Below are 19,719 nucleotides of genomic sequence, written 5' to 3' on the forward strand. Positions count from 1 at the left end.
GCTAAACTGAAAGAGGGCTAGATGTCAAAGAACGAGGAGAAGCCATCATACATACAATATGGAGTTAGAGTCATAGTTGATTTAAATCTCTAAAAAAGCTCCAGTCAGCACTTTGTTGTATTTATTAGTTAGTTAAATGGTTGATAGGTGTCATTAGAGATAGTTTTCGAATTCCCCTCATGCTGGAGGAGGAATCTCGATTAGTTAGAATAAGAGTTCTATATATAGCTGAAACAGCAATGTAATGAGGGTTGGAAAACTTTATAACAGAGCATAGTATTTGGCTTATGTAAAGACTCACTTTTCAGTAATATAATTTTGATTTCACTTCTCAGGATTCACGAAGGATTTCTTATATTCAGAATGTGTGATGTTTTCCTTTTCTTAGTTTTGTCTACAGTAGTATGGATGTATAATCACTCAGAATTCACTGAATGTGCTCTGATTTCCTGTATGCATCTGTAAACTGTGTGGTTCCATATGAGTGTGTGTTCTGAATATTCAAATGCTGAATGCCCTGACTTCCATGTAAGGTCAAGATCTTTGTTATTTTGAGGTGTAGTTGACTCCATAGGCCCAATGAATACTTGTTTAATGTATTTCCAGCATTCATATTTGTCACAATTGTTCTACAAGAGTTAGCCATCTTATTTTAAATCAAAATCATTATTATACCCAGAGAGAGCCCTCTCAGGTTGAGGAGGCTAAGCCTCAACCTAAAGTAGGTTTGAAATAGTTACTTAGAGTCAACCTGACCAGCAGCCTATCAGGGCCTGATTTTGAGATAACACTACCTATCATTGATAAGTCTAGTAGAGAAAATGTAGCTGTAGATTTTTTGTCTAGACTGCCTTTGCCTATAGGTGAGGAAGGAATGGTCAATGATCAGTTGCGAGATGAGCATTTATTCACAATTTCAATTCTCGCTGTTTGGTTTTCTAACATAGCCAACTACTAAGTGACTGCACAGTTCCCTCCAAATCTTTCCTACAAGGAAAAGAGCATAATTATAAGAAAAAATGTAACATTCACTTGGATTGAGGGAAATCTCTTCAAGCTAGGCCCAAATTAAATTATGAGAAGATGTGTTAGCAAGGAGGAAGTTTTTGACGTCCTTCTGGCCTCTCATGATAGGTCTTGTGGTGGTTACTTTGTAGCCAAGAGGACAACCTTCAAGGTACTACAAGATGGCTACTACTGGCCCACTCTCCACCAAGATGCAAGAAGATATACCAGTCGATGTGACCAATGCCAAAGAATGGGGAACCCTATTCTCAGGGTTGAAATTCCTTTGCAACCTCAAGTGACTTTTGAGAAATTTGACAAGTGGGCATGGATTTCATTGGGCCCATTGATCCACCATGAGGGTAGAAAAAGTACAAAATTGTGTGCATTGATTAATTGAAAAAGTGGGTTGAAACCAAGGCTTTCAAGGTAGAAACAAAAGATAAAGTTGTTGAGTTATTAAGAGAGAATGTGTTTTATAAGTTTGGGTACCCTAGAGAGCTAGTCATTGATAAGGGTGCTCAATTCACCTCACACCTGATTGAGAATCTATTGAGCTAGCATAAGATCAAGCACATGAAGTCGACTTATTACCATCCTCAAACCAACGGAGAAGTAGAGGTTACCAACATATCATTGGAAATATTTCTCACAATGGTAGTGAGCAGCAACATTAAATATTAGACTGACAAACTAGTGGAGGCCACTTGGGCCTATAATACAACTTGGAAGACAACCATTGGCTTCACCCATTATGATATGGTCTATGGGAAGAAGGCCTTGCTCTCCATTGAGTTTGAGTACAACACTTTGAGAATGGAAGAACAATTGGATTTGGATGTTAAAAGGGAACAACAAGAGAGGTTGCTCTATCTCAATGGGTTAGATGAATTCATGATGCAAGACCTCCTACACACAGAGGTGACTCAAGTACAAAGAAAAGTTTGGCATGACAAAAACATCAAAGACAAAGTTTTTTAAGAGGGTGATTGGGATTTACTATATGACTCCAGGTTCAAGGATTTCAAAGCCAAATTGATGACCAGATGGATGAGCCCATGTGATAGAAAAGTTCCATGACAATGGGGTTATTCAAGTAAGAACCGTTGACGAAGAAGGTATCCCCTTGCTTTTTAATGGGTATAGATTGAAAGCTTTAAAAATACCTTTGTCAAAGGAAGATTTTGCTAGTATTATCAGTAAGGAAGTGATGGTGATTAGAAGTGTCTCATATTCCAACTCACCAAATTATTGAAGACTGTTTTATTTTTGAAACGGTGGAAAAAGAGAAAAAAAACAATAAGGGACCTAGATGAAAACCTGCATGAGGCACCCAAGGCCAACTTTTGGGTTGAAAACCACATTTAGGCATACCAAGAGTGAAAAACGGAAAATAAGAGATCCCTAGGTGAAAACCTCCCTTGAGGTGCCTAGGGTAGGAAAAAAAGTTGCAAAAACTCCTTTGAGGTGACCTGTGTGTCTTTCAAAAAAAAACAACAAACAAACAAAAACAAAAATGCTATGGCAGGGACCTCAAATCTGCCCACTAATACAATTTTGTGTTTTTTGCAAGTTTTCAAGGCAACACAGGACACCAAGTCCAAAGGGAAGCCAGCCAAGAAACACCCCATTCTTCCTTCATTCACTTCATACCTTACATGCCCACCATGTCTTTATTATCCATTCACATCTTTGAGCATCAAAAACTATATTCCAGACAATTTTCTTACTACTATAGGGTTTCATGTAGTTACTACAGGATGTCCTGACACTCTGCAGGAATGGAATTCTAGTTGATAAATGATGATGCAGGCATTCTGGGTTAAAGAGGAGACCATTGACCTCACCACATCTAACCTAACACCAACTCATGACCATGCCGTCCTCTATGTCCATAAAACAAAAATCGCTCAAAAAGAAAGATATATGTATATAGATATAAATATAGATATATAAGGAAAACACATAAAATTCCAAGGGCCATACCATCAGTGGCCTACCTCACCTACCACTCCATCTCCCCCATTTCCACCCCTTCCACTCCTACCTCACCACGTAATCCTCCTCCAAGAAAAAGAAACAAAATAATTAAGAAAGAGGTAGCTACAAGATTTCCTGTAGTACTACAGGAAACCCTGTAACAACCTATGTTATGATAACAACAGTCTCCATGCTCCTCCTTGATGATCCATGTAGAGAAAAAGTATTAGAACCCCTGTAGGCACTATGGAACCTATATAGATCTTAGTGGTAAGGGAGAATGTCCCCTAGGGTCTTGGGTCAATACCCTAGTAGAGCGGGGGTTATCTATAAAGAAAAACAAGCATTCCACACAGCCATGATGCCAATATAAAAAAAATACACAAAGAGAGGTGCACCTGGGGGTCCTTCATTTGGGAAGATCCAGCTATGGTCCAAACCTTCTTGGAGTACCTTTTTCTCCTTCAACCTGCAAAACAATCGATTCAAGAAAGCACAACAATATATGGACTAAACATCATAAATAAATCAACTTCATAGCATATTGAAGGGTAGTTAGTTATACAATTAAAACAACCATTCATATATGAATCATAACATTGATATCATAAACATGAAGAAGATTCATATCAAGAACAAGACAAGTGTTTCTTTTATTATAGATAACTAAAATTCAGAAAGGAATGATTTCACCTGAGTCTTCCTTTCGCAGGCTCCAAGCGGAACCTTCCTCCAGATTCGTCCAATCTCAAGCCTTCAACAAGCTCCTTCCGTAACTCACTCAAGGATATCTTCACAAACGTAAAGACATCATAACTCAAGGAAACAAGGGTTTCCTGTAATGGGGGAAGTGCTGGAAGCACAAGGATCTTCAGACCTGATCTAGGATAATCTCAACAGAGTGATTTTTCTCTCTATTCTCTCCTCCTTTTATGCCTTCCCATTGAAGCATTTTTATACTTCTCCCAAAGTAGTTTTTTAGTTGGGAATTCATTGGGAACAGTTGGGCCATGGGCACTAATAGGTAATCAACAGGTAAAACCTGCGATCTCCGCCTGAAATTAAGGAGATTTAATTTTTCTTAAATGCTTTAAGACATATACGTGGGTTGGGTATACACAGACCCGCGTACACACGCATTTAGCTCAGGGCAATGTCACGTATAGGGAGTAAAACATTGTTTTTTAAGTATTTGGATCAGGTCTAGAAGGATGGGTTGCCCTAGGCCATGAGTACAGCATCACAAACTTCAAGAGTGAGATTTGGAGCTATAACACTTAGCAGCAGCAAAAGAGGCCAACACCTACACATCACAACAAAGAAGACAAACATATCAACTAGGTGAAATAAAAAAAACAAGAGCAAAGTCAAACATGTACCTGAACAAGAAGAGGCACAATAGAGACACCCTCAAGCATGCATAGACTAAGTGAAGGATGCCACAGGTATGGCACCTCATCCGCACTTTTTCCTAAGTACGAATATGATAAAAGTGTAAGAATATGAAAAAGTTTATTTTATCAGCTTAAGGGGGATAGTTAACTTGGCCACCCTCAACCCGAAAACAAAAAGTGAATTCCTAATAAGTAGGTCATGTGGCAAGGTTGCATCAAAGAAAATAAGTCGAAAAGGTGGTTGAGTTAAGTTGTACAAGAGTGTGTGATGATTACGAGGAAAGGTTGTCTGATAACTAATGGTGGGCCAATGGTCCAAAAGGGGAAATCACGTACAGTGCTAGCCAACACAATGCTCCAAGGAATCAACCATAAATAACAAAAATTCCTAACTATCATGAACACGTCATTCGTTTCTAGATTTAGAGAACTCGGACCTCCTGGAGGAGCCATTGAAGAAGAAAACTAGTCTCGGTCATCCTATAGGAAACATAGAGAAACTATAGGAAATAGTGGGAATTGTCAAAAAAGCTCAGTAACGAGGTGCCTAGGGCCTAGCTACTCAAAAATTCTCCTCATCTAGGGCATCACAGTGAAAGGTAGGTGGCCCATATCCTCTTTGTTTTGAATTGATATCTAGGAAAGAGGAAAAGGAAAATAAATCTTCATTTTTTTCTAGTAATGTGCATGGGAATAGACAGAATTGTGTGGATAAATTGTGTGGGGATAACGAAAGGATTACAACCATCACCCTCCTATACTCTAAACCCTTGGTCACCTTGGAAAACTCTAGAGCTAAGCCACCAAACTACCTATAGTTAGCTCAACTGAGAGGAGAAAATGACAGGATGTTTCAACAGAAGGGAGCCCATAAGGACATCTAGAATACATCTCCATCCCCCTATGGTAGAGATATTTAGAAGGCATTAATGGTTGCAATTCTTCAAGCTGTTTAGAGGATATGATAATGATGTAGCTTGGGAATTCGCCATGTCACTCACACCTCAGGCTAGAGTCAGTGCTACATCTGTGGTGGGAGAATTGTCAGTAACAATTACGCCTGAAATCATTAGCAAAATCACTACACTTCCTCTAGGCATGCAATGGAGAGAGGAGGATAAAGCTAGCAACACTTATGCCAAGAAGAACTTTTTCTTGAGAGATGAAAAGCCAAATGCGGAAAAAAATTGGATTAGAAGTGAGAGCCTTTCCTATCCTAGGGATGAAGTAATCTATCACATTCTCAAGTATATTTCTTGTGAGGGAAGGATCAGTATAGTCTATGGTTACCAATCTAGACTCCTCCATGAGATGATATTTGGGGAAATGTTACCCCTTAATAGAAGACCTAATGTACCCTACTTCTTGTTGTAATCAATAATAGATGTGAGCATAAAGATATAGGAAGGAAAAGATCAACAACTGGCACATCGTGGATTAATCAAGCTCATACTAGAAGATGTATTAAGCCAATTAAGAGTCCATACTTTATGGTCTAAATTTAGGGACATGGATAGGGAGGTTGTATTTGAAGCAATTGAAAATGAAAGTGACCCAACCTCTAGTGGTGAGGAGGAAGAAGAATAACTTGAGGAAGAATAACAGTAAGAACCTAAAGAAGAAGAGGAGGACCTGAAGAAGAAGCGGAGGAACGTGAAGAAGAAGAGGAGGAACTAGAGGAAGAAGAGGACGAAGACTAGAGAAAGATGAATAAGGAGAAGAGAAAAGTGGAGAAGAATCTCAAAAGGATGAGGCAAGCCCTAAAAAAATAATAAGGAAGGGGAGGAATCTCTAAGAGTGTCTCCTGAACCCACAAAAAAGAAGGCAACTACTTCCTTGGCTACCCTAAGAACACCAATAAATTCAACAGGAAAAAGGTAGAGGTAGACTCCCTTATATTTCAAAACAAGGAGGAGCACTAGGATCAAACAGGGGAGACGACAAACACCTACCAATATTCTTATCATCACTTAAGACTCACCAAAATGGTAAGGAAAACTAGCCTTCCCAAAAATGAAAGGTGAAGAGGGAGTATCAAAACATGCTTCCCCAAAGTCACCAATCACTTATGTTGGGAGGCCAGTCACCAAGTCAACCTCATCAAAGAAAACCAAAGAACCTTTGACCCCATTTCAGAAAGGGAAAAGCCTCCTATAGGAAACATAGATAGTCCTATAGGAAAATCTGTCAACACTATAGGAAACACAGAGAAAGAAACAGGGAGGCAGATGCTCCAAAGACATTAAAGGGAGAATCCTAAGAGCTACAGGAACCTAGACTACAACCCAATCTCAACTCCTATTACACATTCATTGAGGAAGGCAAAGTAATACCATAGAAAATTTTCATCCCTCTCTTCTTTGAGCTTGAGAAGGAGAGAGAAAGGACACATCGTTGGCTGCAAATTTATAAATAAAAGAATGTAGAGGATGTGAGCCATATGGAAGAGAAGCTACTAGATATCGGCAGAGAGTTGAGTAGGATAAGAGACAAGGAAAGAGTTATGAAATCTCAACTAGAGGTTGAAAACACATGGATGAGGAGGTAGGTATAGGAAAAAGAAAGCAATTGGCCACTATAGAAAGCCTCTCTATGGAGGCACTCCAGTGCAGGATGCCACCAAAGTCATATGTTGTGTACCCAAAAGATCAATGGTTGCAATTTCAGTAAAGACCCTAGAACAATGAGGGACTATGCCTTTCCAAGGCTATAAGCAGTTCATTGAGCTTTCTGACCAAAGCATGCTAGATTATAAGGCTGAGGTATCTAAATTCTACTTACACAACTTGGCCTTAACAGACTTGAATGTGTGGAATCCCAATCCAAAGTTGGGGGACTTACAACTAATGGCCTTTGCATCATGGATGAGTCATGTGGAGGCCAGGGCTATGGAAGTAAAGAGGGTGTTGGAAAGAGAAGAAAAAGAGCTCCTTTACATCAGAGCAAAATAGATCAATTCCATGGTTGTCATTATCACCCGCAACATCATCGCCAATGATCCCCGGCTTTCACAAAGATGCCTAACCATAAAAGAGTAGGCAACCACTTATTTGAGGGCACCTTGAGATTGCTAGGGAATGAAACCCAGCAAGCAAGCCTAAGGAGATGGGGCACCCTACCATACAACCTAAGGATGAGGGAGTATCATTCCCCTAAAAGAATGAGGGATGCACTAGAAAGGACTGCACTATATAAGAGGGCACTATAGAGACTCAAAATCAACTGGATGGGTTTGAAACTCAGTCCACCATTACTCTTGGGTATGTTAGTAGGAAGAAAAGAGGAAGAGGAAAGAAAGTAGTGGGAGGAAATAGAGAAGCATGTAGGATTTTATCCACAAGAGGAGAATACATCAACAGCTAGGATGCCAGAGAGGCCACGAGAGAAATGAAAGACATTAACATAGATTAAATTGGTCAAAGGATGAGAAACACTTTCAGTAGGGGGTGATGATAAAGATCATCAATAGGTAAATTATATGGATCTTAATGCCACTCTCTAGCTTATTAAAATAAAGTTTTCTCACATTTCTTTACATATTTTATTATATTTTTCTCAGTGAGAAGGGTAAAGATGAGATGTTATGTCATGTGGCCTAATGTGCATTAATTGCAGGATTTGGAGCAATTTTGGCTAATTTAAGTGCAAGAAATTGAAGTAGACAAACAAGAGGGATTTTAGGAGATTGGATCTCCCTCCCTAACTCCTCAACCACTCAAAGATTCCTCCACCAAATCTCATCAGCTCGGAGTTACAAACAGACAAACTCACTAAGGTCATTAGCAGTCAAGCTAGTGATAGTTAAAAATAAGTTAATCTCGAGTTTTGGAGCCAAGCCTCCCTAATTTTAAGGAAGATTTTAGTAGCTTCAGTTGTATAAATAATAAGGTCTAGGGCCTCATTAGGATTCGACTATTTTTGTGGTAGCCAGGTGGAATTTTGGAGCTAAGACATTGCGACTGATAACACTTTATGTATTTTTGACATTTTGATAAGAATGAGGAGCATTCCCTTGATCGAGCACTGAGTTGAATTAGAGGGTTGAAGCTCTTGGGTTAGGGCCCAACCCTAGCAGCAGAGGTTCCTCTGTTTGTATATGTATGCTTAGATTACATTCATCGTTAGCTACTGAAGTGATTTTGGTTTTGTTTGATCTACAAGTATTTGGATGATTACTTAGTTTTCTTCCATTTGTGAACAGATAGATCAGTGGTACATTAGTGAAAGTAAACACTTCAAAAAATCTTATGGTAGTGGCCTCTGCCTCATCTCCCTTATGGGATCTTGGTTTGAGGGTTCCATTCTCACAGCCCAAAACCAGATTTATTCTTTGATCACTACATAACTTAGGATTTGTTGTTGCGTAGATCAATGTTTTTAAATTTCTTCGAAATATCTGCAATTGTCATTTTGGTTTCTTGAGTTTGATATGGTTTAGAAGCACTTCCATTCATAGACTTAGCCATTAGCTATTAATAACTCTGTTTTTCCTAAATTCAACTCATCTTTTCGATATACAAATGAAGTGGTGCAGAATTGAAGAAAATAATGTATGTTGTTGCATGAGTTTCTGATCTGTAGGGAGACCTCATCTCACCAGCCTCATTCGAGTCTTCTCCACCTACTTTTCCAAAGTCCACCAAACCTTAATCCGAATTTCTGTTTTGTAGAAAAGTGGACATTTTCCTTGAGCAAGTCCAACCATCTTGAAGACTTGGGTTGAGCCTTGGGTAGTGTGCATCTCCTTTGTGCCTTATTCCCCCATTAGACACCTTTCCCACACTTCATTCTACCTTTCCTACCCCCTATAAGCTTTCGACTTGTTTCTTGTAGTAGAACTAGGACATCCTATATTACTACAAGAAACCATGTAGGGGCCTGTTTTAAGCCCGAATTGACAAAAAAATGGTCATTTGAGACTAGGTTAGGCCTCCACTTTGCTTCCATACCCTCAACACCATTCCAGACCTACTTCCCCATACCTGTCTTCCCTACCAAAGAACAAATTGGTTAAATTAGCATTGAATTCATAAAATTGAAAATCAAAAAGGCTTTTCTGCAATTTCTAGTTAGCACATCCATGCAATAGTCGCAATAGTTTTAGGATAATTTCCATTCTTATTTAGTCCAAATAACTAGATGTCAGATGCACGGTTAAGTTATGTCTCTTTGGTAAGAAATATGTTTAGATGCTTATTTATATGATTTCATGTCACTTTATAGCACTTTCCAATTCAACACTTTCATTTCCTAGAGTAGGCAGCATTTCCTTTCTGCATTAAGAATAGTTTTCCCTTTGCTATTTGGTAGTTAAACTCCTTCTAGTCAATAGAATATTGGTTTGAACAACCCTAGTGGACTATCGCCCCAGTTGGAAAATGACAAGAGTAGTCCATTGCATCTACTCTATATACAACATTGTCACCTCCAAGTTTGTACGAACCCCGGGTTGTTGAAGTAAAGTTGGTATCCCTAGGAGTTGCAACATCCTTGTTGCAATACTGGAGTTCATCATCAACCATAGTGAACCATAGTCCAACGTTACATTGTGACAAAGATTGTCTCAATATGAAAATAAACCATGGTTAGCCATGGTCAATCATGGAAATTCATGGTCAACCATGGTCCAACATAACATTGCGACAAAGATGGTCTTAGTACGAAAATAAGTCATGGTCATCCATGGTGAACCATGGTCCAACATCATCTTGTGACAAAGATTGTCTTAATATGTAAATCAACAATGGTTAACTATGTTTATTTTATCATTTATAATATTTATCATAGGGTTTATATACCTTGGTCTAAAATATTTATCTTAGTGTTTATCATAGGATTTTGATGATATGAAAAATAATCATGGTCAACCATGGTCTAACATTGCATTGTGACAAGTATTGTCTCGTTATGAAAATCAACCTTGGTCAACCATGTTTATTTTAGGGTTTATATTATTTGTCTTAGGGTTTATATACATTGGGTTCATAATATTAATCCCTTAAATTTAATAGTATTCCCTTGGGGTTTTAGTATTAATCATTTGGGTTTATTATTCCCTTGGGTTTATAATATCAATCCCTTGGATTTATTAATCTAAGGGTTCATATTCCTAGGGTACAACATTATTTATAGGATTTATAATATTAATCATAGGCTTTAATATAAATCCCTTAGGTTTATAATCATGGTCAACGAAGGTCAACCATGGTTCAAAGTCACATTGTGACAATAATTGTCTCAATATGAAAATCAATCATGGTCAACCATTGTCAACCATTATCAACCATGGTTAATCATGGTCAACCATGGTCCAATTTCACATTGTGACAAATATTATCTTAATAGGAAAATCAACCGTGGTCAACTGTGGTCCAACATCACATTGTGAAAAAGATTACCTCAATATGAAAATCAATCATGGTCAACCATGGTCCAATGTCACATTGTGACAAATATTATCTCAATATGAAAATAAACCATGGTGAGCCATGGTCATCCATGGTCAACGATGTTTATTTTACCGTTTATAATATTTATCATAGGGTTGATAAACCTTGTTTTATAATATTTATCTTAGGGTTTATCATAGGATTTTCGCAATATGAAAATTAATCATGGTCAGCCATGAATCAATCAAAGTCAACCATAGTCAACATTGGTCAAACATGGTTTACCATGTTCAACTATGGTCATTCATGGTTAACCATGGTCAACAGTGGTCCAATGTCACATTGTGAAAAATAATGTTTCAATATGAAAGTCAGTCGTGGTTAACCATGATTAACTATGGCCAATATCCCATTGTGACGAAGATTGTGTTAAGACACAAAATCAACCATGGTCAATAACCATGGCCACATTGTGACAAAGATTGTCTCAATAAGAAAATCAACCATGGTCCAACGTCGCATTGTGACAAGGATTCTCTCAATATGAAAATCGTTCATGGTCAACCATGATCAAACATAGTCCAACATTGCATTGTGACAAAGATTGTTTCAATATGAAAATCAACAATGGTTAACCCTATTTATTTTAGGGTTTATAATATTTATCTTAGGGTGTATATACCTTCAATTCAATATTATTCCCTTGGGTTTATTAGTGCCTTGGGTGCATTGGGTTCATTAATCCCTTAGGTTTATAATATTAATCCCTTAGGTTTGTTAATCCCTTGGGTTTGTAATATTAATCTATTGGGTTTTTAATCCCTAGGGTTTATAATATTAACCTCTTGGGTTTCTTGATTGCTTGTGTTAATGATCCTCAGGGTTTATAATATTAATCCCTTGGTTTTATACTATTAATAATTCCTTGGGTTTATTATCCCCTGTGTTTATAATATCAATCCCTAGGTTTATTAGTTTAAGGGTCCATATTCCTAGAGTATAATATTCTTCATCAAGTTTATAATTTTGATCCTATGGTTTAATATTAATCTTAGGGTTTAATATTATTTCTATATGAACATCAACCATGGTCAACCATGGTCACATTCTGAGAAATATTGTCTCATGGTCCAACGTCACATTGTGACATCATGGTCATTTGTGGTTAACCATGGTCAATCATGGTCTCACATCGCATTGTGACGAAGATTCTCTCAATGTGAAAATCATTCATAGTCAACGATTGTCAACATTAATTGTTATTAATATTATTATTGTTTATTATTAATAGTATTTATATTATTTTAATTTTTTATTAATTTTGTTTTTTTTATTTTTATTATTATTTATTATAAATATTAATATTTTTGTAATATTGTTACTATTTTTATTATTATATATTTATAATATTAATATTAATATTGTGATTAATATTAGATCTATACCATTAACACCTATTAGTGTTTTCCAACCATATTCACTAATGTGGTTGAGTATCTTATCTATATATGCCTATCGGTGCAATTTATTAATGTGGTTGTGCTAGGATTAATATTATAAACCTTAGTTGAATTGAGGCTTCTGTGATCCATGTCAAGATTAAGAGAATTCTTTGGCTAAAATCACATGATAGAATATTTGTCGACGTGTTTTGAACCAACTAGTGTGGTTCATCATCAGGACAAGTTGAAGGATCAGATCTAGAATGCATGTTAAATAGTTAGAGCAGAACTTCCAACAGCTATAATTATTGACCAGGTAACGACTAGATTGACTACCTAACGGCTATATTAGACGAGGGAACGACTAGTTTGACTAGACATAGGGAGAAGGGGGCAAAAGACCAAATTGTAACTTAATTTGAGGTTTTTTATTAAATTAATGGTTAGTTAATTTATTAAATTACAAGTAAATTTATACAATACATATAACTACTAAGGATTAATAATATTAAAATAATCATATTTTTAAAATAATTAAATAATATTTTAATTGTTTATTACCAATTTGTAACTTAGTTTGTTTTTTTTTTAAATAGTTAGTTAATTTATTAAATTATAAGTAAAATTTTTACAATATATATAACTACTAAGGAACAATAATAGTAAAATATTTTTAAAATAATAATATTTTAAATTTAATTGTTTATTAAAAATTAAGATCTAAGAAAATTATTTTTCTTATATTAATTAAGTTGAATTATTATATAAATGATTAGTTATACTATTACTTATTTTATGTAATTCATGAGCTAGAAAAGTTTATTCAGGTACTTAATATATTATTAATCTAGATCTTCGCAGTTCCACCACTGTACTTCATTAGATTAATAATATATTAAGTACGTGAATAAACTTTTTCTAGCTCGTGAATTGCATAAAATAAGTAATAGTATAACTAACAATTTATATAATAATTCAACTTAATTAATATAAGAAAAATAATTTTCTTATATCTTAATTTTTAATAAACAATTAAATTTAAAATATTCTTATTTTAAAATATTTTAATATTATTAATCCTTAATAGTTATATATATTGTAAAAACTTTACATGTAATTTAATAAATTAACTAACTATTGATTTAATAAAAAAAACCTCAAACTAAGTTACAAATTGCTAATAAACAATTAAAATATTATTTAATCATTTTAATATTATCAATCTTTAGTAGTTATATGTATGGTGTAAATTTATTTGTAATTTAATAAATTAACTAATCATTAATTTAATAAAAAAACCTCAAATTAACTTATAATATAGTTTTTTCCCCTTCTCCCCATGTTCGGTCAAACTAGCCATTCCCTTGTCCAATATAGTCATTAGGTAGTCAATCTAGCCATTACCTAGTCAATAATTATAGCTGTTGGAAGTTCTGCTCTAACTATTTAACATGCATTCTAGATCTGATCCTTCAACTTGTCGTGATGATGAACCACACTGGTTGGTTCGAAACGTGTTGACAAATATTCTATCATGTGATTTTAGCTGAAGAATTCTCTTAATTATAAACCTTATTGTTAATATTATACCCTAGAAATATGGACCCTTAGATTAATAAACCCAAGCGATTGATATTACTAGGGTATAATATTAATGATAGGGTTTATTAATACAACTTGAGCGGTTTAATGGTTAAGAACATGTGTTTCCTCCTAAGAGGTCACATATTCAAAACTAGAGGGGGTAGAGTATGTATGCCTTAATAGACTTAGTAGTCAAATTGTTGCGCGGAGGTGGGTCCCTTGTCCCACAAATAACGGGGTCTCTTGTCCCACAAATAAGGGGGTCTCATACACCAATTTGGTGTCTCACTTGGCCGTGACCTTAAAATTGGATAATAATAGCATTAATCCTAGGTTTAATATAAAGCCATCGGGTTTATAATATAAATTCCTTGGGTTTATAATATTAATAGTCACTTAGGTTTATAATATTAATATCAAGGGTTTATAATATTAACCTCTTGGGTTTTCTATATTAATCCATTGGGTTTATAATATTAATCTCAGTGGGATTATAAAGCCAAGGGAATAATATTAAACCCAAGCGGATAATATTAAATCCTTGGAATATGAACCCTATGAATATTAAACCCTAGGAATATGAACCCAAGGGAATAATATAAACCCGAGGGATTGTTATTGTAAACCCAAGGGAAGAATATTAAACCCGATGAATATTTATGCTTGGGTTTGTAATATTAATAATCTATTGAGTTTTTAATATTAATCCCAAGGGTTTTTAATATTAATGTGTTGGATTTAACGATTTCTTAGGTTTACAATATTAATAATCCTTGGGTTTTTAATATTTATTCCTTTACTTTATTATTATTCCTTTGGATTTTCAATATTTATTCCTTGGATTTATTAATTCTTTGGTTTATTGAACTTTTGGATTTATAATATTAACACTATTGGTTTCTTAATTCTTTGGGTTTATAATATTAATAATCCTTGGTTTTATGATTCCTTGACTTTATAATCTTAGAGTTTTTTATATTAATCTTAGATTTGATATATTAATATATTAATTTAGAATATTAGATTTATAATATAGTATATATTAAGTTGAAGCTTAAAGCCCATATCAACCACATTTATTAATGTGGTTGTGCTAGTTTTATTTTTATTTTATATTTATATAATTTGTATCAAAATGTTTACATCAAATATCATAATATAATATTATAACATCTCTTCCATATTAACTAGTTTGACTCAACAAATTTTATAAAATAATTAACTTTGTGTTTCTATAGCAATTTTCTAAATGAATAAATGTGCATTTCTTACCAAATTTTCTAAATGAATAAACTGGCATTTCTTACAGTTTGACGGTTTGCTTTATAACCATATAGAAACAGTAGTCTAACCAGATTGCTTTTTCCCCTGAAAATCATGAAAATTCTGGCAATATTTTTGATAAATTTCTGCAAAGATTTTTGTAAATCCAGGTTAAAATTGTTAAATTTCAAGATGATGAATAAGATAGAAAATTTTAATAGTGCTGAATCCATTGCCATTTTCAAAAACGTGATTTAAACCATACTTCTTCAAAATTTGTGAAATTTACAATTCCTCGAAATTTGTGAAATTTACAATTCCTCGACGTATATAGACTTGTGCATAATAAAATAGTGTGAGACACCATTCATTTACCAAATTGATCAACGCAGTATCCAAAGTGTTAAATCACAGCAGCATGATCCTTAATCAATCCATCAAATCAATTATCACAGTCCTTTTTTAGCAGTATATCAGTAATTGTGGAGACTGCATCTCATCATCTACAAAGTTTAAAGTGTAACGTACAAAGTGAGCGACATCAGATTATTAAATTCTAAGCGGAAGTGCTTTGACCTTAGTAATACAATGATCATTAATAAATCTGTTATTTGAACCTGCTTGCAAGGTTGTAGCTAGACCATACTTTAATAAACAAAAGAGGCATAAATTTCCGACCGCGCCTCTAAAAATATGGAGATCATTAAGCGTCCGGTCAAAGAGGTCTTAATCGAATATGAATATGCCAAGTGACCAAACCCGTATCTCAAAATATGCAGATCATACGCGTCAAAATAGTCTTAATCAGATACGAATATGCCAAGCGAATGGTGGCCGGATACATTGTCATTGTGTATATATATACTCACCACGTTTAGTTTAGTTGATTTGTTATGGTTTATTATTTGTTGACCGGTTCAAATCTCACAGGAAGACTTGACCGGTTCAAATCTCATAGAAGGATAGAAGGAGTTGAGGATGGCGGATACATTGTCATTATTATATATATATATACTCACTACCTGTAGTTTAGCTGATTTGTTAGGCTTTATTATTTGTTGACCAGTTCAAATCTTAAGGGAGGAGTTGACCGGTTTAAATCTCATATAAGGACTTGAGGATAAATACTAATTTGAGTATAAGTTATCAAAATTTACAAAGAGGGGTTGAGAATCGTATGAATATATATATTAGTTTGATTATAGGTCATAATTAATTTATTAGTTGTATGGAAGAAAAATTTATAATAAATTGTTATCATTAAAATTGTTAGAAGTTTAAAGGTTTTTTTTGGATAGTTTAATTCCTGTAAAATAATTTTTATTTTCACTTTTTTCCTATGAAGTTTAAATTTGACTACTGATAGTTGTTAAATTTCACTCAAACCAAAATTCTCAATTCATGAGTAAAATAGTTTAGTTCTTACAAAATAATTTCTATCCTCAATCTCTTTCCATAAAATTTTATCATAAATCTGATTAGGAAAAAAAAAACCAAATTCCACACCTCAGGGATGAAATAACCTCATATAATATTAAGATCAAACCAAATTCTACACCTCATGCATAAAATAACATATAATATTAACTGAATATGCAAAGTGAACGATGTCAGATTGTAATTCAGGCTCTCCGAAAAACGAAAAGCAAAGTCATTAGAATAAGATTATACTGATATAATAGTGAGACGAAGACATCACTACTCTCGACAAATTTATGCAAAACTAACCATGCAATACCTGCTTTTATGAAGAAAAAAAATTACCATGCCATAACTGCTTTCCCATGTTATGTTTTGTATTCACAGTCCAGTTCAAGCTGGGAGAAAACATATTAATTCACCATCCATGATCCTTTATTAGCTAGCTTATGCAAAATCTGTTGTATTAGTTACATTTTTCTTCACTTTCTTGTATGTGTATATGTGAGCAATATAAACATAACAACATAAATTGACAGCACTCAGTATCGCCAAGAGCCAGTAAAAATAGTCCAACTTACACCTATTTATATTATTGACCAGCCAACCTTGATGCCCTCCTCTTTTGGTTATTCCTTCAACTAAGGTTATGAACAGACCGTTGAGAAAACTGGAGACGCCGATGATACTTACGTAGAATGCAATACCCAAACTCCTCATACTATCAGGCGCTTCATTATAGAAATATTCCTGTAATCCTACTAGAGTAAACACATCTGCTATTCCCGACAAAGCAAATTGTGGAGCTAACCAGAAAACACTGATAGGGATTGTGGCTTTGGGGCTGTCGAGTAAGCCATGAGTTTCTGCTACATGAATTCTCTTTTTTTCCACTAGAGCTGACGTCACCATGCACAAGACAGAAAAGAAGAGGCCAATTCCAATTCTTTGTAGCACAGTTAATCCTCGTTCATCGCCTCTTATTCTTCTGGCCAGTGGCACCATATACCGGTCGTATATAGTAACAAAAGCAAGTCCAGAGATGGCGGAAAAGACGCCAAGAGAAACCGGCGGGATTTGGAAGTGGGAACCCATGCTTCTATCCATGGTGCCGCCCTGCTTTATGAAGAACGATGTGTTCTGTGATACTGCAGCTATTCCAAAAATTAAGCAAGACAACCAGATGGGCACCATCCTCAATATAAGTTTCGTTTCCTCTACTTGACTTACTGTGCAGACCTTCCATGGATTTGGCTTTACACTTATCTGTGTGCTAGTATTCAATTCTGTTTGCACCATTATGGCCGCCTTGTCCAGAAACCTAATACGTTGTCAGCCAAACAGCAGATATTAATAGATCGATATGTGTTAAGCTTTTTACTTACTGTATACATGACAGGCAAGAGAAATAATAGCTCAAAAAGAGAATAATTCAATTTGTTGTTTTTAATTGTGAATTTCTCAAGAGCTTAACTGCAAGAAAAAAATCTGTGCAAAATAATTCTAGATGAATATAAGAAATCATATCATTTAGGATTCGAGTAGTTAAATTGATGATACTCTTATGTTATGTAATAAAAAATTCGAGGTTTAAATCTCTTCATTGGGTCTGAGGTCTAGGTCTAAATATGCCCCCAGGGGTTGATATTGTTAGTCAATCAATATAAATAGAAAACCAACCCAATTACTAAATCTTCTAATCATTTAAAAAAAAATACATATCATTTAAATCTTCAACATACCTAAAATTATCTGTGTGCGACAGATGCCTCTGGCCTGATTTTATGAGTTCTACATCCTGATTTTCATAAAACAGGCTCACATCTGAAGGCCTGCTCATATTTCTTTTCCTTATAGCAGCGACTACAACTTGCGCAATACGAGTGATAGGGCTGTCTCCTGGAAGCTTGTGTCTGTAGAATGGCGTTCCAAACAGAAATACAACAGTGGCTATAACCATGGCCACTGTTACGATCCCGAACCCATATCCCCAGCCCACGTTATCCTCAACGTACGCAATTACTGTGACAGCTAAGAGAAGGCCACTTAAAAGCGCAAAATACCAGAAATTAAAGAAGGAACTCTTCTTGGCCATTTCTGTCTTATCTTCCTCATCGAACTGGTCTGCACCAAATGCTTCCAAAGAGGGCTTGTTACCACCGGTCCCCAAGGATATCAAATACAAAGAGGAAAAAAATATACCAATCTGAGCAGGCGTTGCTTTGCTGCATATGCCGTTACAATGTTCAGGTGGTCTCAGAGCTGACAGAGATACTGACAGCGTCAACAAGAGCAATCCCTAAAACATGGATTTATACAAGATTACTCAAGATGAAATAGATTGCATAATCAGAAGAACTATAAGGTAGCTGGTAACAACTATTATGCACATAGATTTTTAAAATCTTGCAGTCTCACCAGGAGATAGATTATCAAGGAGATGAGGACCATCCAGTAGCGTCCACAGTAAGCATCTGCTATAAAGCCCCCTACAAGAGGCGTAACGCATGTGACACCCATCCAGTAGCTGACATTTTTTGCAGAAGTTGTAAGCCCTTCGTGCAAGACATTCGTTAGATAGGTGATCAAGTTTGCTTGAATCGAAAAGTAGGCGAGCCTCTCGCTGAAATCAACTACTGCACAATCACCCAAATTCACAATATAACTAGGTTAGGTACGGATCCTTGTTAGACTGCATTTTGAGCAGACAGATGATAGCAATTTATAAAATAAAGAGATACCTAGGGTTAAAAACGCAGCTTTCCATCCACCAGTTTTCGATCTGAGAACAGGCCTTCCTTTGATATCGAAGGATCCATCCTGGACCCAGTCTTCTTTATCATCTTTTCTTCTCTCTGGTTTCCTGATGCTTTCCAAAACTCCATCCATTCCTCACAAAATTGGAATTTCATGATTATACTCAATCCACAGGCCAACTTCTATAGGTTGATGATGTTTCAATGAGAGTTGGAAATTCCACTTCCAAGAGTGTTGATACTGCAAGTCTATTTATGGGTGCAATGCAAGTGGAACTGTATTATCCATTAGATTTGAATTATTATCCATTAGATTTGAATATATGATTTTGCAGAAGGAAACACATGTTCTTTCCCTTTTTTTATTCCGTTAAACCTATTATTTTTATATTATATTATTAATATAGTTTAAATAATTAATTATTTTGAATTTAGTTTAATTAATACTGTTTTCTTTTATTATATTAAGTTAGTAAATTTTTTTGGA

At 35.1% G+C, this 19,719-nt stretch overlaps 1 protein-coding gene across 1 annotated transcript; it reads right to left on the reverse strand.

The window, feature by feature from the left end:
• Positions 1 to 16,861: 16,861 nt before the first annotated feature.
• On the reverse strand, positions 16,862 to 19,380 carry LOC149247547 (protein NRT1/ PTR FAMILY 5.6-like). The gene is made up of 4 exons (XM_089455897.1): positions 19,218 to 19,380; positions 18,895 to 19,112; positions 18,219 to 18,775; positions 16,862 to 17,797 (listed from the first exon to the last, which is right to left on the reverse strand). The coding sequence occupies exons 1-4, from the start codon at positions 19,363 to 19,365 to the stop codon at positions 16,924 to 16,926; spliced, it is 1,797 nt and encodes a 598-aa protein (XP_089312023.1). The 5' UTR covers positions 19,366 to 19,380; the 3' UTR covers positions 16,862 to 16,923.
• Between the last annotated feature and the right edge of the window lie 339 nt (positions 19,381 to 19,719).

Source organism: Pinus tabuliformis, chromosome 7, assembly GCF_031772625.1.
Source record: "Pinus tabuliformis cultivar Carrire ecotype Pingquan chromosome 7, CPIR1, whole genome shotgun sequence".
NCBI lineage: Eukaryota > Viridiplantae > Streptophyta > Pinopsida > Pinales > Pinaceae > Pinus > Pinus tabuliformis.

Coding starts and splice junctions, on each gene's coding strand:
- LOC149247547 (XM_089455897.1), bottom strand. CDS start 19,365: ATGGATGGAGTTTTGGAAAGCATCAGGAAACCAGAGAGAAGAAAAGAT. Junction 19,113..19,217: donor AGCTGCGTTTTTAACCCTAG/GTATCTCTTTAT, acceptor GTGATTGTGCAG/TAGTTGATTTCAGCGAGAGG. Junction 17,798..18,218: donor TCGCACACAGATAATTTTAG/GTATGTTGAAGA, acceptor ACAACGTATTAG/GTTTCTGGACAAGGCGGCCA.